The 18,054-nt window shown below is 46.5% G+C and overlaps 1 protein-coding gene across 1 annotated transcript in view; it reads right to left on the minus strand.

Moving 5' to 3' along the window:
- Nucleotides 1–4,286: 4,286 nt before the first annotated feature.
- Nucleotides 4,287–18,054, minus strand: part of LOC142590972 (uncharacterized) — a 47,811-nt gene continuing 34,043 nt past the window's right edge. Inside the window, exons 14-21 of the mRNA XM_075703341.1 lie at nt 17,716–17,774; nt 16,005–16,056; nt 15,003–15,070; nt 13,307–13,395; nt 10,523–10,591; nt 8,293–8,400; nt 6,372–6,445; nt 4,287–4,613 (exon numbers count right to left, since the gene is read on the minus strand). Of these exons, the coding sequence (XP_075559456.1) occupies nt 4,499–4,613; nt 6,372–6,445; nt 8,293–8,400; nt 10,523–10,591; nt 13,307–13,395; nt 15,003–15,070; nt 16,005–16,056; nt 17,716–17,774 (634 nt within the window). The 3' untranslated portion in view covers nt 4,287–4,498. The remainder of the gene's footprint in view (nt 4,614–6,371; nt 6,446–8,292; nt 8,401–10,522; nt 10,592–13,306; nt 13,396–15,002; nt 15,071–16,004; nt 16,057–17,715; nt 17,775–18,054) is intronic.

Here is an 18,054-nt window from a genome sequence, read left to right on the forward strand (position 1 = left end):
AGCTTATGACATGTAGGACACGAAGTGGTGTCCAAAATCCGACGTCTGCGACGTGTTTTAGGCTCCCGAAACCGCTCCCGCCAGATTCCAGCAGCAGAAGCTTAGCCTCAAAAAACACGTCATAGGGTGTGTTCCAATTCTGGCCAGCATCGGAGACCGTCTACGTAGACAGCTTAGGGGAAAGCCGAGACAGCTCCGAGGCCACGTAATGGAAGCAAGGAGGTTAAAGAAAAACTGCTGGAGTGGAAACTATGTCCCAAAGATGAAGTCGCACTGGATCGGCACGCTAAAAGTATAAATAAACGATAAAACGATAAAGAGGCGCTTTTCGCACACTTCCCACGTAATAATCAACCTCCTTGGTTAATCACGGCTTATTTTACCAGACAGATAAATATTTGCTTGCATACCTGTATTAATGGTTTTAGTGTGAAATCTGAATATCCTGGCATATTGTATTGGGGTAACGTCATCAATTTTCAGAAGTAATTACTATTTTCGTTGGGAACGACCAGCTTTTATTTTCTAATTAGCCTAGCATTACAATCACAGAGCCAAGTTACTTCATTTGTAGGCGGACATCACCCGACAAGGCTGTATTCCAGGTGAAGGAGGGCCAAGCATTGATTTAACCTCCTTAAATGAAACACGTTTCGAACAGTCTGGAAGACGTATGGAAGACGCTTCTGCGACGTGACGTCACGTTGCGGTGACATGAAAAAGTTGAGACAGTCTACGTAGATAGCTTCGGGACCATGTAATGGAACGTGTTTTTAGCCGTCTAGAAAACGCTATGGTACCTGGAAGACGTACGGGAGACGCTTCTGCGATGTGACCCTACCTCGCTGCCACAAGAAAAAGTTGAGAAAAGCACACATTAGTTCTGTATTTCTAAGTCGTTGCGTCCGAAAATCGATGAAAAACACGAGATAGTTCACATTAAGGGCGTAGGATAGCGTGTCTACGTTTACTTGTGCGCAGACAACCTTCCTGTCGGCTTTCCAAGAGTCCTGCTCAGCCGCCATTTTGTTTGGATGGGAAACTAGCCTGCATCGTTGTTGACTTCGATACTGTCTTTGCGAAGCTGTCTGCTTTGACGTCTTCGTGAGAATTGGAATGAGACTTAAGATGGCCGCTGTCCGCTTAGCCACCTACTTAGCTGTCTACGGCGAGTATTGTAACACTTTTTGGGACTCATAGCGTGGTACCCTCTGAATCTAAAATGCGTATCTTAAAGGTTATGCTTTTGGTGGTTAAATGCGGCGAAAGAGATTTTGGGACCCGAAAGCACGTCAGAGACGTCGAGTTTGGACACCACTTCTTGCCTGCGCCGCATGCAACCAGCAATAGCGTAGCCTTCAAGATCAGCATACGTTGATTTAGAGGGCGCCACCACTAGAGCGTGGATTTGGATACCTCCTTTGATCATTATTCCTTTTTTTTGCGTTACATGAAGGTCGTAGGCCCTTAAACGCCATGGAAACACTGGTACGTCTTGCAATTCTGTGCTATAAATCAGAAATCTTGTCGGAGTTGGAGATTAACCAGAGTGCGGTGGTATGGTGACTAGACAGCGATGGGATGACTAGATTTGGGGGTTCACGGTATAAATACCTATGAGGCAGTGCAAGGTAACATGGGTTGGGTTTCTTTTGAAGTATGAGAAGTGCAGAGCAAGGTTAGTTTTAAAGAAAGACTAAGGAAAATGGATGAAATCAAATATCCGGCTAATGTGCACAAATGTGTTGAGAGGAAGCTTTAGCTCGGGCCCAACTCCGACGTGGCTTATTCAAATACACGTAAAACGCAAAAACGCTTTTCTGAGATAACCCCTGGACCGATTTTAATGAAATTTGTCGCATTTGATAGAAAAAGTTAAATTCTAGTGACTGTTGGAAGCGGAATTTCGATTTAGGGCTTGAACATTGTTTAAAATATTTTCAAATATTCGACCGTTTGAATAAAATCGAAGCACGAAGTTTACAGATTCACAGCTCTGCATCAAGAAGTGATATCGCGGTTCTGTAAACGGCATCCATTAGATAATTGAAAGCGGACAAAATTATTGTCATTTTACATCTTACGTAATTTGTTACGTTGTGCACAAGGGTTCTGCAATACTTGTATTCACACATTACTAAATTTTTTGAGATTCATGTGTAACTTATCAATTTTGTCCGCTATGGATGTACTATCAGATGCAATTCACAGAACTGTGGTATGATTTTTCCTTGCTGAGTTACAGAGTTGCAAACTTGATAGGTTCGTTTTCTGAAAATTTTTGATTTTTGCCAATTTTTAATAAATACACTGACGATCTAAATGAAAAATTCGAAGCCGGCAGTCACTAAATTTGAAGTTTTCCTTCTAAATGCAACAAACCTCGTCAAATTTGGTGCAGTGTTTGCGGAGAAAAAGGAATTCTCCTTTTACATGTATTTACATAGGAGCACCCGAGCTAAAGCTTCCTCTTAAAAGTGTTGACACGGCATGGCAGAAGAGGTCAAGAAAGTTGGCAACCAAGTACAGGACATTTGAAAGTGTAAACAGACAAACAGTAGTCACAATGGGAAAGTGAATGGGACAGAGACGTACGGTAAATCGGATGTAAACGATGGAAACAAAGAAGACCATGGAGATTTACAAAAACAGCAAGAAATAAACATGGAGGGAAAATACGTGTGATAAGCTAAACGCACTGCCTTGCTATTGAGGCCCGAGCTGGCTGCCGGAGGACAGAAACTCACCGAAGAAAATATGCGCCAGAGGATGAGTCACGTGCGTACGTGCTTAAAAAAAGAAGTTAAATTATGGGGTTTTAAGTGCCAAAACCACTTTCTGATTACGAGGCACGCCGTAGTGGAGGACTCCGGAAATTTCGACTACCTGTGGTACTTTTAACGTGCGCCTAAAGCAAAGTACACGGGTGTTTTCGCTACGATCGAAATACGGCCGCCGTGGCCGGGATTCGATCCCGCGACCTCGCGCTCAGCAGCCCAACACCATAGCCCCTGAGGAACCACGGCGCGTATTAAAAAAAGAAAAAGTTAAAAAGAAATGAGAAAAGAGAAAGTTAAAAAGAAGTAAAAAAGTAAAAAAGTAAAAAAAGAAGGAAATGTTGACAGACACCATACGCTAAAGAGGATAAAGGCGAAAGCCTGCGCCCTCACGAGACATTAAGTTACTTGACATTCTCATTCGAACACATTGTTACTTCCTATTAACTTTCTCCCACCAAAGGTGATGGGTTTGAGTGCCTTAGTTAACCATATCTTAATTAACCATGCCTTAATTAACGTCGGCTTATTTAACATCAAAAGTCACGGGTTCTACAACCACCCATGGTCGTGGGTTCGACCATCAATGGTGGCACCATCAATTTTGGCGCCAATGAGTTTTGGTCCCACCAATGGTCATGGGTTCGAGTGCCTCAATTAACTGTGCCTTAACTTCGCCTCAACACCAATGGTTGTGTGCTCGACTCCCACCAAAGGTCGAGGGTTCGCCTCCCACCAATGGTCGTGGGTTCGACTCCGTTCAATTTTGGTGCCATAACGCCGGACATCGCATTTATTGGTCCTTGAGCAACTTAACGCTTTCACTTAAAAAAAAGAACCGTAAACGCCTCGGCATATCGTCATGGAATGCCAAAATATTCACCCAGCGAGAACCGTAGTGAGTGCCCACTTTCCAGGAGCGTTGGGATTCAAAGACAGAAGGATTACCTGGTCAGCAGTAGAGACGAGCAAATTAGGGCAGGGTTGGGAAAAAGAAAAGCAGGGAAGCAGCGGATATATGACCGGAAGCACTGCAAGCGTAGGTAATGGTACAATATAGTGATGTCGGTTTTAAATACGAAAGTTAGGATAAAGATCAGATAGGCAAATGGGCATGTGGCGATAGATGTAGTAAAACCTGAATAAATCAAGCAGGCTAGATGACTAATTTTGTCCCCGCCACGTTTCACAGGGGATGCAAATAAACATCATCGTCATCGTTGAGTCGAGATGGAGTGTTGAATGTAGGCGGGTGTAAGAGCTGCCAAGCAATAGGGGCAAGTCAGACGGACAGCTATAAGCGTTTGCCGACGGACGACAAGCGTTGCTTACCCACTACAGCAATTTATACATCACGAAGGCTTTCATGATTTTATTTAGATAGTATCACACATGCCGCAAGGTATAACCTGATAAAAAAAAAAGAACGAGAGAAACAGAACTCGTCGGGGTACGCTTCTGTCGAAAGCCGTCCCCGCAAAAAGCCTGCGTCACAACTTGCACGATGTCTACAGTTTGAAAAATCAAGTTAATTTACTTCGTTAATATTATAATGAGAAAAGCACCGCTAAATGGAGTGCGTGGCAGCGGCAACAGGTTAAAGAATAGATTTCCCCAGCTGCAAGCACGTAGGACGTATATGTATGTATGTATATATATGGTGTAAACCATTCTCATTAAAGGCCCAAGTTTCTAAATTAACGAATCGATCGGAAAAAAAATCAGCCCTTCCAAAACAGGCATCGTGTGTAGCGTCTGCTGACGTGCATCCTCTGGGATGGGTGGCAGCCAAAGTGCTCCGTGTACTGCGGCATGTGGTTGGCCAGTAGCTCCATCCTGCGGCAGGCGGCGGAAATTCAAACAATGAGCCAAAGCGTGCGGATGCGAAGCATCTATAGAAGTGTATTGACGAAACTATAGACATTGTACAGTTTCCTAGAATCACTAATAGTGGCGGTGGTGTCTATACAGAAGCTGCTAGAACAGTCGATTGGTAACATTTCGCGTAACATTTGTGTCCCTTTGGAAAAGCGTTGAGACTTTGCAAAATCGTCGTTTTTTTTATAAATGACAGTGTCCCTTCGACATTAACCTCGCTCTAACGAGTGCACTTCATTTTATCGCTTTTTTTTTGTAACATAAGATAAACACTAATTACGGTGTCTACCATTTAGAAGTCAAAGGAGCTACAATTTTGAACAGCCTAAGCAAAAGTTGCTTCGACTAATCACCCACTCCCTGAAAATTATGAAGAGTTTAATCCACACTTGTTCGTAGCTTGTTTTAACTGGAACCCACATTGTTACTTGCCATCCACTATTTGTTGTATTGCTAATTACATCTTCATGTAAGTCCACATAGTCTCCATTTTATGAACAATTGTAAAGAACATATTCTTGTTTCGCATACTTAATTGCCATCGATTTTTTTTTCATTATGGCAGAATTGTTCGATGGCTTTTAAGAATTTTGTTGAGTACCGACGAGTGATGAAGTGTATTGCACTATTCAAGGAACTCTACAATAATTAAACTTCAAATCTCAATTTGCGATGACTAAAATGATCGCTTGAAAATAAAAAACAAGTTAAAGCGTAAATTAAAGAAAATGACGTCGCAATAATCTTGGGAATCGCTTGCACCGGGAGAATGATGGCAGTATAGTCGTCCTTCTCCCGGTATCTGAACGATCGTAGCTTGACAGTTCTATTCAGCAAGTTTAGAAGAGCACTATCACTTGTAGAGGATGTTCGCGAAACTGCAGACAATGACAAAGGAGGAATTAGGAATGAGAGAGGGGTGCATGCGGTTGGTTGCTTGAGCACTGCGTGACACCCCTTGAGCTTCACTATTTAAAATTCCTCCCTACGACGCATGCATAGACGCATGTTGTCAATTACTAAGCTGACGCATGTGACAGACAGACAGACAGACAGACAGACAGACAGACAGACAGACAGACAGACAGACAGACAGACAGACAGACAGACAGACAGACAGACGGACGGACGGACGGACGGACGGACGGACGGACGGACGGACGGACAGACAGACAGACAGACAGACAGACAGACAGACAGACAGACAGACAGACAGACAGACAGACCTACAGCGCTGCGGAATTGAAGCAGCTGACCCACGTTGACCTTATCAGCCTCTCGTCGCACTGAGCATGGCGACAGCCCAGCGTATCTCTCCTGCTCACCAACACGCTTATAAACTACCACTTTGCTGATGCACGCGTATACAGGTACACTACCGTTCCGATGATATAGACTACTTATATACCAGGTACAATCATATTACCACTAACATTTTGGTTTGCTAGACTACTTATACTGCAGGCCCACCCCTATTACCATTTTCCTGGTGTAAGGTATACGCCATCTGTACTAACAGGGGTGCCCAGACTGCCATTTTACTGATTTGTCGCTACGCTGTACCTATGCTAGGCATTTATTTGTTTATTACACTGCTTGGCGCAATGTGACGAACTCTCGGATATGTTGCTGAATGTGCGAAAAGAAGTCATACGCTCTCTGAGGGAGTTACCATGCAGTACTACCTTTGCCCTCCGAGCGCAAAGACCGCGGTACCTCTGCTCCGCTGTCTTCACTCCAAACGTCCTCAGTACATTTCTGGCTCCTTCGTCTGTTCTGGCGCACATTTCCTGCACATCACCGGGAGCAGACGATAATTGCTTTATCGCGAAAACTTGATCAAGCGCTTATTCAAGCTTTAAACTGTTACAGATAAGAACAGAGACAACAGAAGAAGGCACGAACATGACATCTCGTTATTGCATACACGTTTTCCGTTCGACGTTGCTCCTCGGATGCTTCAGCTCTGAGGCCACTGGCGATAGTCGTCTGCGCATTGTAGGGGGCTTCGATGTGACTGCATTCGATCAGTATACCATTTGCGTTGGATACCACTACAAAATTATCGTTGAAATCTTGAGCGAATTCTTGGTGGTTATACCGTTTATCGAACTTCAGTTAGAAAACTTGCCGAATATCAGTTCAAACTTTTGTGAGGGTATATCCGGCAACGGGCGGCCGGGACGCGTTAGGGTTAACGGTTATCCCTTGGACTCGCGGGTGCAGCGTCGCGGAGGCGTTGAGTGCTGTGCGAGCGTAGTCTATGGACGCAGAGGTAACGCCGTGTGTCCTGCTCTTCCTTAGCTTCCGTGTACTATAGTCGTGCCACAGAGGATGCCTCTGGAGCAACAGCTTTTATACCCCTAGTGAATGAGAAATACCTAGTTGCTATTAGCCTGAATGATTAGTATTGTTATTACTATTACTATTAGAACGAATAGAACAGAATGAATAGAATGATTATTGATATTAGCCTTAGGAGGTCCCCTTTCCGCTACATGCCCTGAGACCCCATTCTGTATGCTTATGTAAGCATGTATCCACTTATTAAAGAAATAAACTGAAATTGAAACTATACATTCAGGCTAACGACAACGGGCATGACATGACGTGCACGTGAAGAGACAGTCGATAGTCACGTGAAAGCCAATTCATTTGTAGGCTATGGCTACGGAACGATCGGTTAGCCCACGCGAACAACCGTCATGTCTTCATTGATTTCACTAAGATTCTGCGCAGTCGTACGCTTTGTGCAGAGTCGGCGTAAGACAGCATGCGACAATTTCCCCTGTGAGCGAGTGAGACTTTGCGAAAAAGTACTTCCTGTGACGCCAATGTATTTCACAGGATTTATGGGGGGCACATATTAGGACGGTGCGGGACAAACATGGACGTAGTTTCATCGAACGTTATACATTATACATCACTGAACATCAAAATAGGGATCACTTTAGCGGTGGCCGGCTTCGATTCCGTGTTTGCAACAAGTGCTCTAAAGAGATCGTCTAAAAAGTTAGCGACATTATTTCGTGTTGATTAAGTACGCCTGAAAAGGTGGCACAGTGCTATCTGTCAGTTCGATTTCTGCACCGACTGAAAAAAAAAAACAAATCTGGTGCTATGTGATCACCGTGGTAGAGACAGGTGTATGCGTTGGTGCAATAAACAATTAGTACATCATTAAGGTCCAGATCAGTGGGTCGGCAGTATCACTAGATCAACGTCGTAAGAGGTTCGCTAGAGCCGACACACGCTGAGGCAAAGTTGTAGCGAGAACCCGGAAAGTGGCGCCCTCTAAGTGACCCTCTACAGCCCCCCCCTCTCCCCTTAGTCACGGCCGCTCGATGAAATGTGCGTTTTCATCGAGCGGCCATGCCTCATTATTAGGCGACATTGAACAGGCATTTTGAAAGCAGAGAAGGCTATGGTGTGCACCCCCCCTTTTTTTATTCTGGGGGGGGGGGGGGGGTGTTACACATGAATGAGGCGTGTCGCTTCGGCAGTTTTGATTTTGAATACGCGCACCACATTCACGTATTCTTTTTCGCAAGCACACTGTTTTCCCCATTCTTCGCGAGCTCGTCGAAATTGAGGCTTTATTCTCGAGAGAGAGAGCTGCGGCGGACGAGTCACGCACCGAAGCCAGGGCGACAAAGAACTGCGTGGTGGAGTGGACCGTCCTGAGGAACGGCAGTCGCACGTCCACGGCGCTCTTCTTGTTGTGATGAACCTCCTCCGTGTACATCTGCACACCGCCAACAAACAAAAAGCCCGAAACTCACGCTATACGACGACAACGTACCTGTCGCGGCGCTAGCAAGTACTGACCGACGAAATGGCTTGCGCTGAATTGCGCATATACTGTCGTCAGTAAAAAAGAAAAAAAAAGTGGCGCCGTTTCAATTGGCCTTGTTCGAGTGCGCGACCGAACTCTGCTTCGTCGTGAAACCCAGCGCCGGAGCTCTTTTTGGGCGCTCGCCTCCGCGGCGTCGAGACCCGTGCAGTGTGCAAGTCCACACTGGTTTACTCGCCGGCATGACCGTTCTCGTTGTTCAACGCTTGGCGCGATCGTTTTCAGTGAGCTGCACCTTGCGGGAGGTTATCGGCAACATGCGGGAAGCCACGCTGACGTTGTGGCGCGGCCGCTCTTGTGAGCTGCACGACTCAGCCTCTCTTGGCAAGCAACTGCAGCTCCCCACGTAACTCGGAAAGCGACGGTGATCGAGAAGCGTCGGCGAAAGCTTACGGACGAGAGCGTTTGGAGCCGCGTCTGCAAAACGTCCTTTGCTCCTGCACTTCTGTCGCTAATTCCGTAGTGCAATGCATGTTCTTGCTACGTATAGGCAAGGTTTGCAAAAATAAATTATTTAACTTTCACAATGAAGCGGTGCAGTTTAACGCATACCGGGTATATAGCATGGCAAGTTCGATGCGCTGTTACTCGCCCATATCGGGTGAGATTGCAGAATCCCGGTGTTTGTTTTGTCCAGCAAGATTTTAAACTTCGCGAAGAAGACGGGACACGAACAGAAACATAGACCCACACAAAACATGGACGCGCACACAAACGCAGTGTGTGAGTCTATTTTTCTGTTCATGTCCCGTCTTAATCGCGCAGTTTAAAATTTTGCTGAATATATATGAACCGACTAGCCCAACAACATGCCTTACTTCAGGCATCGTTGTGATCTTTACAGTGATAAAAGCTCTTGTGGTTAAATTTCAATCTTAATTTGCCATTGCAGACACGAACAACTTCGAAAGCGCGTAATATGCATACAGTACAGCCGCGACCATTCGAGCTTGTTAGCCACTCATTTACAATTTGACGATTGCAGCGCAACTGTCAGCTGCACAGGAAGACCGATCCTCGATAGACGGCGCCGCGCGTAGAACACGTGAACTGTTGCCATGCAGTCGAGGTCATTTCTTTTGAATTTATATTTGAAAAAAAAAGAAAAAGCAGTCTCGCGTGCGGAAGGCAAAGCGCTTTGTCGGACCCGCGATTGTGCGTTTTCTTGAATCTCACGGAGAAATATTGACTGAAGTTATGCGAAGAAACTGAGTAACTAAGAAGTTTGAGCAAGAAAGCACCATGAAATCACAGTATATATCTATTGACTGGCTGATGATGTTTTGGTCTAACAAGGTTGCCATGTATGTCGACATCTTACACGTAATATATGCCTAAAAAACGTGCATATGCGCAAAATTTTACTTGTGACAGAAAATCAGTGCCTATGGCTAATCGAACAACAACAACAACAACAACAACAACAACAACAACAACAACAACAACAACAACAACAACAACAACAACAACAACAACAACAACAACAACAACAACAACAACAACAACAACAGAAAAGGTCAGGAAACGACTCTGTAGGTTGTGCGCTGAAATATCGGAGTGGACAGCTAGCAATCATTCGTCGAGCGCGCACATGATGCCATCATAACGCCATGACGAAGCAACCTCAGGGACTTCATCAAGGCGCCTGGTACCTGCACAACGCGAGCTCTAATTCGTCGTCTTCGAGCACCCGACTCGCCGATTGGTGAGTTACAGCAGAGAGTTTTTACCCCCGTAGTCTAAGAGGTTCCTCTACTCAACACTTCACCTCGAATCAAGAACGTAGAGATCAGCGCCACCCCTGGAACCATAACCGGTCGCTGCGTTTCATGCTCATCCACGCGTTGATTCGCGAGAAGTGTAGCGTCTTCGTCAGCCGAGTGGCAGCTAAACATTGCTGCGGTGACAGCGACAATGCAAAGGCAGTCTTAAGGTTTATGTACGAGTTACCTTTGTGAAAATTACCTCCCTCGGGCGCTGATATCGTGACACGCATTGCCGACGACTGACCCACCTTGTAGAGCACGTGAACAGCCGCGATCTCTGCGATGGTCTCGTATCGCTCCACGGGTTCTTTGGCAATCTGCACCAAAAAGAGGCCACAGTACCGACCTAATGCGCTGTTCTAGAAACCGCACACGTGTGAAGTCTGCTCGGCGAACTACCGACGCCACATAAAGCCTAACCTCCGTATTGAGAAATGCGTATTACCTTGAAGCCCCATGCTGGACTTGGTCAAATGAACGCCTGAAGTGAAAGGGCCTATGAGGAAAGGTCATGAGCATCTTCAGCACGTTCACGCCAGGTGTTGTTATGTAGACCACGGCGAGCATGGGTCAATACGGGGGTACGGTACATAGAGTGATTAACTATTGGAGTCCAGCGACAAAGTTGGTCCGGCGGCGACTGCCAGACGACCGGCGTCAAAAATGTTCCCGCTGACCGGCGATCTAAGGACGGGGGTGTATTTTGAAGAGTCCACCAACCAAACCGGCCATTGAGGTCACAGCTGAGGCTGGAGCAGTACCAGCGAGAAGAGAACTGGCTGTAGGCCCCTGTCACCTAGTTTGTACCACACACCACCTAATCGGCACTTCATCAGTAGCCCGAATGGACAGTTCACTAGGTGGACTCTTACAAACCACGCCCCATCCTCCTGGCCTGGCCCGATAGCTTTAGCGTGTCCGGTATTCCGGTAAACGCAGGTGGACTGGACGTTTTGCTGGATGGGCAGAGGTATGAACGTGAGCGGCAGGAGTGGTGCAGCCACCTGGTTTCGCAGAGCTCACCCAGAGAAACGCTCAGCTAATATTACCACGGAGGAACGAAAATACTACGAAGGAGCGTCACGCCATTCCACTAGCCTTGGCAAGCCAACCTCCTCTGACGCCGCCCCTCCCGCTATCTGGGGCCTTGTGCGCGATGCCTTTTGCGTAGGAATGGGCCCACGTTGTTGCCAGACCTTTCGAGATTGTTTGGTACGCGGTCACTTTTAGTGGCGCCTGCGGTTACAGGCATTGATGCACACAGGAAGTGGTGGTTTTCTGCTACCGCGCATTTCGTCGTATGCTTCAAATGCGTTGCCTTGAAACGTGGAGAAAAAATGGGCCCCCATGACGGCAGAATTTTCAAAGCGTCAACTGCGCTTACAAGCGCGGTTAGCGGAGTTGCCAGCGCTCTCGCCTCGAAACCTGTCCAGAATTCCCGAGCGCGGTCTATTGTTTTCGTCAAGTCAGCTGTTGCGCACCTTAAACTGTGGTGCGCATTTTCTTGCAAATTTTTGTCCCGCTGTCTTGCACCTAGGAAGAGACGAGACTTTTTGCGGGATATCTTTTTTGTGGCGTTTTCGCTTACTGAAAGGTTCTGCTGTGCGTTTTTAGTTGTGAGCGAATTAAATAGCATTAGCCTGCACTCTGAACGCAAAGTCGTCGCCTTTCCTTCCGATTTACGTGCTATATCTTGTAAGATTGCGTGGTGCTGCATCATTACGCTGTTGAGACGCGCCTGTTGAATCCTCGCCGGTCGTGCCGAGAGGCCGAGTACTTTGAGCAGAACGACAGCGTCGACTGGGACCGTCTGTCTTAAAAACGGGCTGGCATGACATTAAATATGTTCAGGGTCCTCGGCTCCCCAGTCCATCATTGGGCACAAGATAGGTCGAATTTTTTTTTCCCGCAAGAAAGCAGTCGTTGCGGACTCTCGGTTAATCGTCTGTACATGTTTGTGGAGGCGAAAGACGTCGTTCTTTCCCAGAAGACGTCCACAAACGCAACGAATCGCCGTCGGAAGCGTGGCTCGGTCGCCTGCACGCATTGAAGGGCGAAATGTTACGTCGTATTTCTGAAACCGTCGACGCCAAACGCTATCAGACGCCCTTGAGGCGGTCCTCGCGGGTTGTTCGACACAATGCCGGTTATCCGACGCCCTCGTTCGCCACAGCTTTGGCACCTGTCTGCGCTCATGGTTATATTGCGCTCAGTTTTACACAGACGATATCAAGGAAGGACAGGACGCGGACGGACGTAGCGCAATACTCGAAATAACATTTAGTAAAGCATACTCGAAATAACATTTAGTAAAGCGCTACGTCCGTCTACGTCCTGTCCTTCCTTAATATCGTCTGTGTAAAACTGAGCGCAATATAACCATGAACTTTTTCACCAACTAGCCCCCTTCATTGCTTTACTAAAACCTGTCTGCGGCGAGCCGCGTCAGCGCAACGTAACGTGGTTCGGTGCGTTAGCTGACCGACATAGCGCAGACACGACTGCTTAACACGCTTGAATTCCTTCACTACCCTCTGCGTGCGTTTGCCACGCCTTCTGTGTGCGCATATTCCGAACCCCCCCCCCCCCCCCCCGCAGCAGACGCAACCCAAAGTGAGCCAACTAAATCTAATGCTTGCCTGTCACGTGAGGGCCTATTTCCCATCTTTCCACTCCTCTAGATTTTTTTTTATGACTAGGCTTCAACATTGTCACGCGACGACCTTTCCTAGTCTTTTCCTTCCTCCAAGAATATTACAGTAACCAACAGTATTCTTTTTTCGCTGCTGGTCTAAACTTCCGCAGCGGCGTAACTGAGTCACGATCCACAGCTGCCGAAAAATCTGCACCAGCAGCGAAGTAGAACACACTTGGTTGATGAAATACTAGCTCTGTGTTTGTCTGGTTCAGCTCTGTGCCACCAGGTGGCACTGCCTGTCACGCCGCTCACGTTTACGCCTCCCGCCCATCCGGCAAAACAGACACAATTCGTTGGACATACGGACACATTGTCACAGTCGGACAGCGGTCACCTGGTATATCTGCTCGATGTCCTTCACGCAGTCTTCGAGCCCCTGGTAGGCAGCTTCAGTGGCGCTGCCCTTGCCCACCCACCACTGGGCTGCGAAGTGGACGCGCGTGTGGGTCAACTGCTCAGCCAATAAGCGGTTAACTTTCATCTCATAGAACAGCTGCGGAGCAGGCTAAACGGTTTCATAATTCCCATCTATGAGTATATGACGAGAACCTGTTGCGATAAATTCAACGTGTCGTCATTCCTGTCTATGGTAAATGAAGTCCGAGAAAGTCACTTATTTAAAGGCTCTGGTCTATTAGCTTTCCATACGAGCTTTAGACACACACACACACGCACGCACGCACACGAGGCAATCGCAGCCGATACAGATCCTCTGTAATAGCGCATTACTATTGCAGCGTTGACCCGCCGTGGTTGCTCAGTGGCTATAGTGTTGGGCTGCTGAGCACGAGGTCGCGGGATCGGATCCCGGTCACGGCGGCCGCATTTCTACGGGGGCGAAATGCGAAAACACCCGTTTACTCGGATTTCGGTGCACGTTAAAGAACCCCAGGTGCTCCATATTTCCGGAGTGCTCCACTACGGCGTTCCTCATAATGAGAAAGTGGTTTCAGCACATAAAACCCTCTAATTTAATTTAATATTGCAGCGTTAATAAAATTTCGCCTGTGTTTGCACTTTTAGGTCGATGGCACCGTAATCCCATTTTCGAACGAATGGGGGTAGGTTTTCCCTGGCACTGTCATCAATGAATGAATGATATGAACCATATTAAGCCAAGCCACAATGAAGCCAACGAAAGCATCATGTTCATTCATAGCGAGGGTCTAAAGTCTGACAGCCTTGACGTCATTAGGTAGCATACGAGAGTTTTTAGCCGCGTGCCTGCTATATATATATATATATATATATATATATATATATATATATATATATATTGTTTTGAAGTAAAAGGATGGTTCTGTCGGAGACATGCCGTCAGCGGCGCCGACCACGGGGTAATTATGGCTAATAAACAAGAATCCATGGGTTCATTGTAGCATTGTAATAAGGAAATTGAAGCGAGCTTTCCGTGCCAGCCCTATTGAATTCTGAATCTAGAGAAATGCGATTACCCGCGTAACTGCGCCACTGACGAGCTTCGGCTGGGAAACTGGGAAGCTGCAGGGAGCGCAAAGCCGCGCCCCTCGAAGCGACGCTCTGCTTACGTCACCCAGCGGCGGTCAGCCAGCAGGCTACTACAGCGGGGAGCATGGAACCGATAATAGATTCTGATCACTTTAATTAATCAGAGCGTTTCTAGATGTCGCCACCTTCACTGAATTTCAAATTATGGAGTTTTACGAGCCAAAACCTCGATCGGATTGTGGGGCACGCGATAGTGGGGGGACTCCGGATTAATTTTGACCACCTTGTTTTGTTTTTTATCGTGCCGCTAAATATATAAGTACACGTGAGTTTTCGTACTTCGCAACATTCGAAATGCGGCCGCGACTTCGTGCTTAACAGCGCAACACCATATCGCCTCTAAGCAACCACGCCGGGTAGTCACTGAACTTCACGTCTACGCGTGCCGGTAGTCCCATGCACGCGTACGCTAGAACGGCTCCGATTCGCTAAAACTCCCTATTGCCGGAGAGGGCGCAGCTATACTCGCTCTTTGGAAGAGCGCGAGCTATCGTTGAGCTTACCGCGGTAGTCGATGGCCTTGAAGAGCTCGCGAAGTAGTTTGAGCCCGTAGACAGGAATGCTGAATGGCCTAGTGAGCGGAGAAAAGAAGCGATTCCGAACTACAGACTAACTATAGAAAAAACTTGAATTTATCGAAACTTTTGTCACACACTCGAATAACCTAAGGCGTTCAGGAATCTACGTTTGTCCCACAGTTCACGCTTTCCCAAGATATTTACAAAGCGGTATTTTTTTATGCATTACTCAAATAATAATGGATGACTGCGTTTCTTTTTCTCGGAGACATTCAATTTCTGAACTGTGGTGCACACACGGTCACGCTGCGTCGAGCAGGCGGTCACCGCAAGAGGACGCTGTAGACGTCTCGAAAGCAGAAAATTTCAGGAAATTTGGTTGTGGGAGTTCATTGTGTTTTCTTTTTTTATTGTTTAAACTAGGTAGGGCATTAGGCAGTATAATATCAAGAGCTTGGTGGCGCAACCCACGTTCCGAAGGGGAGGCTCATAACATCCATCCATCGATCTATCCATCCACCCGTCCGTCCGTCCGTCCGACGGTCCATCCGTCCGCCCGTCCATCCACCCATCCATCCGTCCATCCATCCATCCATCCGTCCGCCCGTCCGACCGTCCATCCACCCATCCATCCATCCACCCACACACCCATCCATCCATCCATCCATCCATCCATCCATCCATCCATCCATCCATCCATCCATCCATCCATCCATCCATCCACATCCATCCATCCATCCATCCATTCATCCATCCATCCATCAACCCATTCATCCATCAACCCATCCATCCATCCATCCACCCACCCACCCACCATCCATCCATCCATCCATCCATCCATCCATCCATCCATCCATCCATCCATCCATCCATCCATCCATCCATCCAAGCATCATGCCCCGCAGCACATATCGGGGCATTAAAGGTGCGTTACGAGTCGTTTCACGGCACACGAGTGTTTGACGCGGCACCTGCGTGTGGACTCACAGTTTGCTCCGGCTGTGCATATAGGCCCACGCGAACACCGGGTAAGGTACGTCTGCGAACAAAAACACGGGGACGTTTCACAAGACTAGCACCACAGATGTTCGGCCGTCCACCAGTCGTATAGCTACATGTATACGGGCGTCCGAAACGCTTAAAATAGAAGGCAAGAACATTCGGGCCGTCCACATTTTCCTCGCCTTTTGGAATAATAGATCCGAATCAGGCTAGTTCCTACACTCAAACAAAATTGCACCCTTTGGGTCGTATCTTGCCACAGAACAATAATCGTCACCTGACTTGTCCGCATTTCCATCCTTTAGCGCTGCGAGCCCGGTGCTTAGAAGTCACGAACGGCACGCGCGTTATCAGCATGACATAGCATTCTCGACAGGAAAGTAACGAGCGCGTCGTTTTAAAGAACGGAAGCGCAAGCAAGGCAGATGACGATTGCAATATATATATATATATACAGATATATGCTGCCATCGCGGACGTGCACATTTTAGAGAACACTTACAGATTGTATCAATGCCGGGCATGCACAGTGGATCATAGGAAAACGAAGGTATGGGCCACACCATAGAGTTTCTCACTACATTACCTAGAGGGAAATCTGGCGCTGCTGCGCTGTGGTATGCATGGGAATGCCGGTATATTGTGGATTCGGATTGGCATCGTTCTCGTAGAGGCAGGACACTTTGAAGATGCGCTTGGCAAGTACCGTTCCGTCTTTATTTTTTTTTTAATTTTATTTATTTTGTGATTCATCATTAGTACAGAAGGAGGTCCCGGAGTTACAAGAACTGTCAGGGGGACCTCCTATTAGTAATTTAACATTGCATGAATTAATACATTTTGGCAACATAGCAGCGACAGACATCAGAAAACGCGAAGTTAATGAAAAAAATAAACAATTACAAAAGGTTGCTTACAATAATTGAAGTTCAAAACAAGCAATGACAGTGTGACAATAACAGCAGTGACAATGATTCATTTTCTACTAGAACAGCACGTGAAAAGCTGTTCTAGCTTTATTATTATGCGAAAACATGTTTTGTTTAACTATGAGAACTTGTTATTGTGCGTACGACTACATGTTACGTAAAAAGTATCAGCGGGCCGCCAAAGTTGGAGGACAGACGACAAGGTTCGCGCTCACTTTGAAACAGTTGGTCGTCTGTTCTTGCTTTTCTTCGCTTGGTCATGCATCGTGGGAGAGTAAAGATGTAATATGCGCGAATGGAAACATTTTATGAAGATTTTACTTGCAGAACGCGTTATTTGCGTAGCCATATCCACGTTTTAGACGAAGCCTCTTACAACACCAGCCAACACGAGCCTCGCAGACACATATACCGTCATTCCCATGACGGCACGGTGCCCCCTTAAGAAACTCCCATAGACGGTGGCGCCAGATTACCCTCTAGGTGTTATAGTGAGAAACTCTATGGGCCACAAAGACACACACACACACACACACACACACACACACACACACACACACACACACACACACACACACACATATATATATATATATATATATATATATATATATATATATATATATATATATATATATATATATATATATATATATATATATATATATATATATATATATATATATATATATATATATATATATATATATATATATATATATATATATGCTGCCATCGCGGACGTGCACATTTTAGAGAACACTTACAGATTGTATCAATGCCGGGCATGTACAGTGGATCATAGGAAAACGAAGGTATGGGCCACCTGCAAATAAGGAAAAAACGGAGTTGTTTGTGCCAATACGACGCTTAACACTTTGAAGGGACGTCAAAGAGCAACACCAACTAAGGTTACACCATAAAGGCATCCTTTACAAAGTATCTTTTTTTTGTTCAGTTAAAGGCAAAATGTTCGTTAGTAGAGAAGAAAATGAATGGCGAACTAACATTTTTTTCTTATGAATTTCGCTCCAGAACCTAAGCACCGGCACGTAAAAATTACATCCGTTTACTCAAACTAAGTTCGCTGTGACGTCATGGGGACA

The sequence above is a fragment of the Dermacentor variabilis genome, chromosome 8 (assembly GCF_050947875.1).
Source record: "Dermacentor variabilis isolate Ectoservices chromosome 8, ASM5094787v1, whole genome shotgun sequence".
NCBI lineage: Eukaryota > Metazoa > Arthropoda > Arachnida > Ixodida > Ixodidae > Dermacentor > Dermacentor variabilis.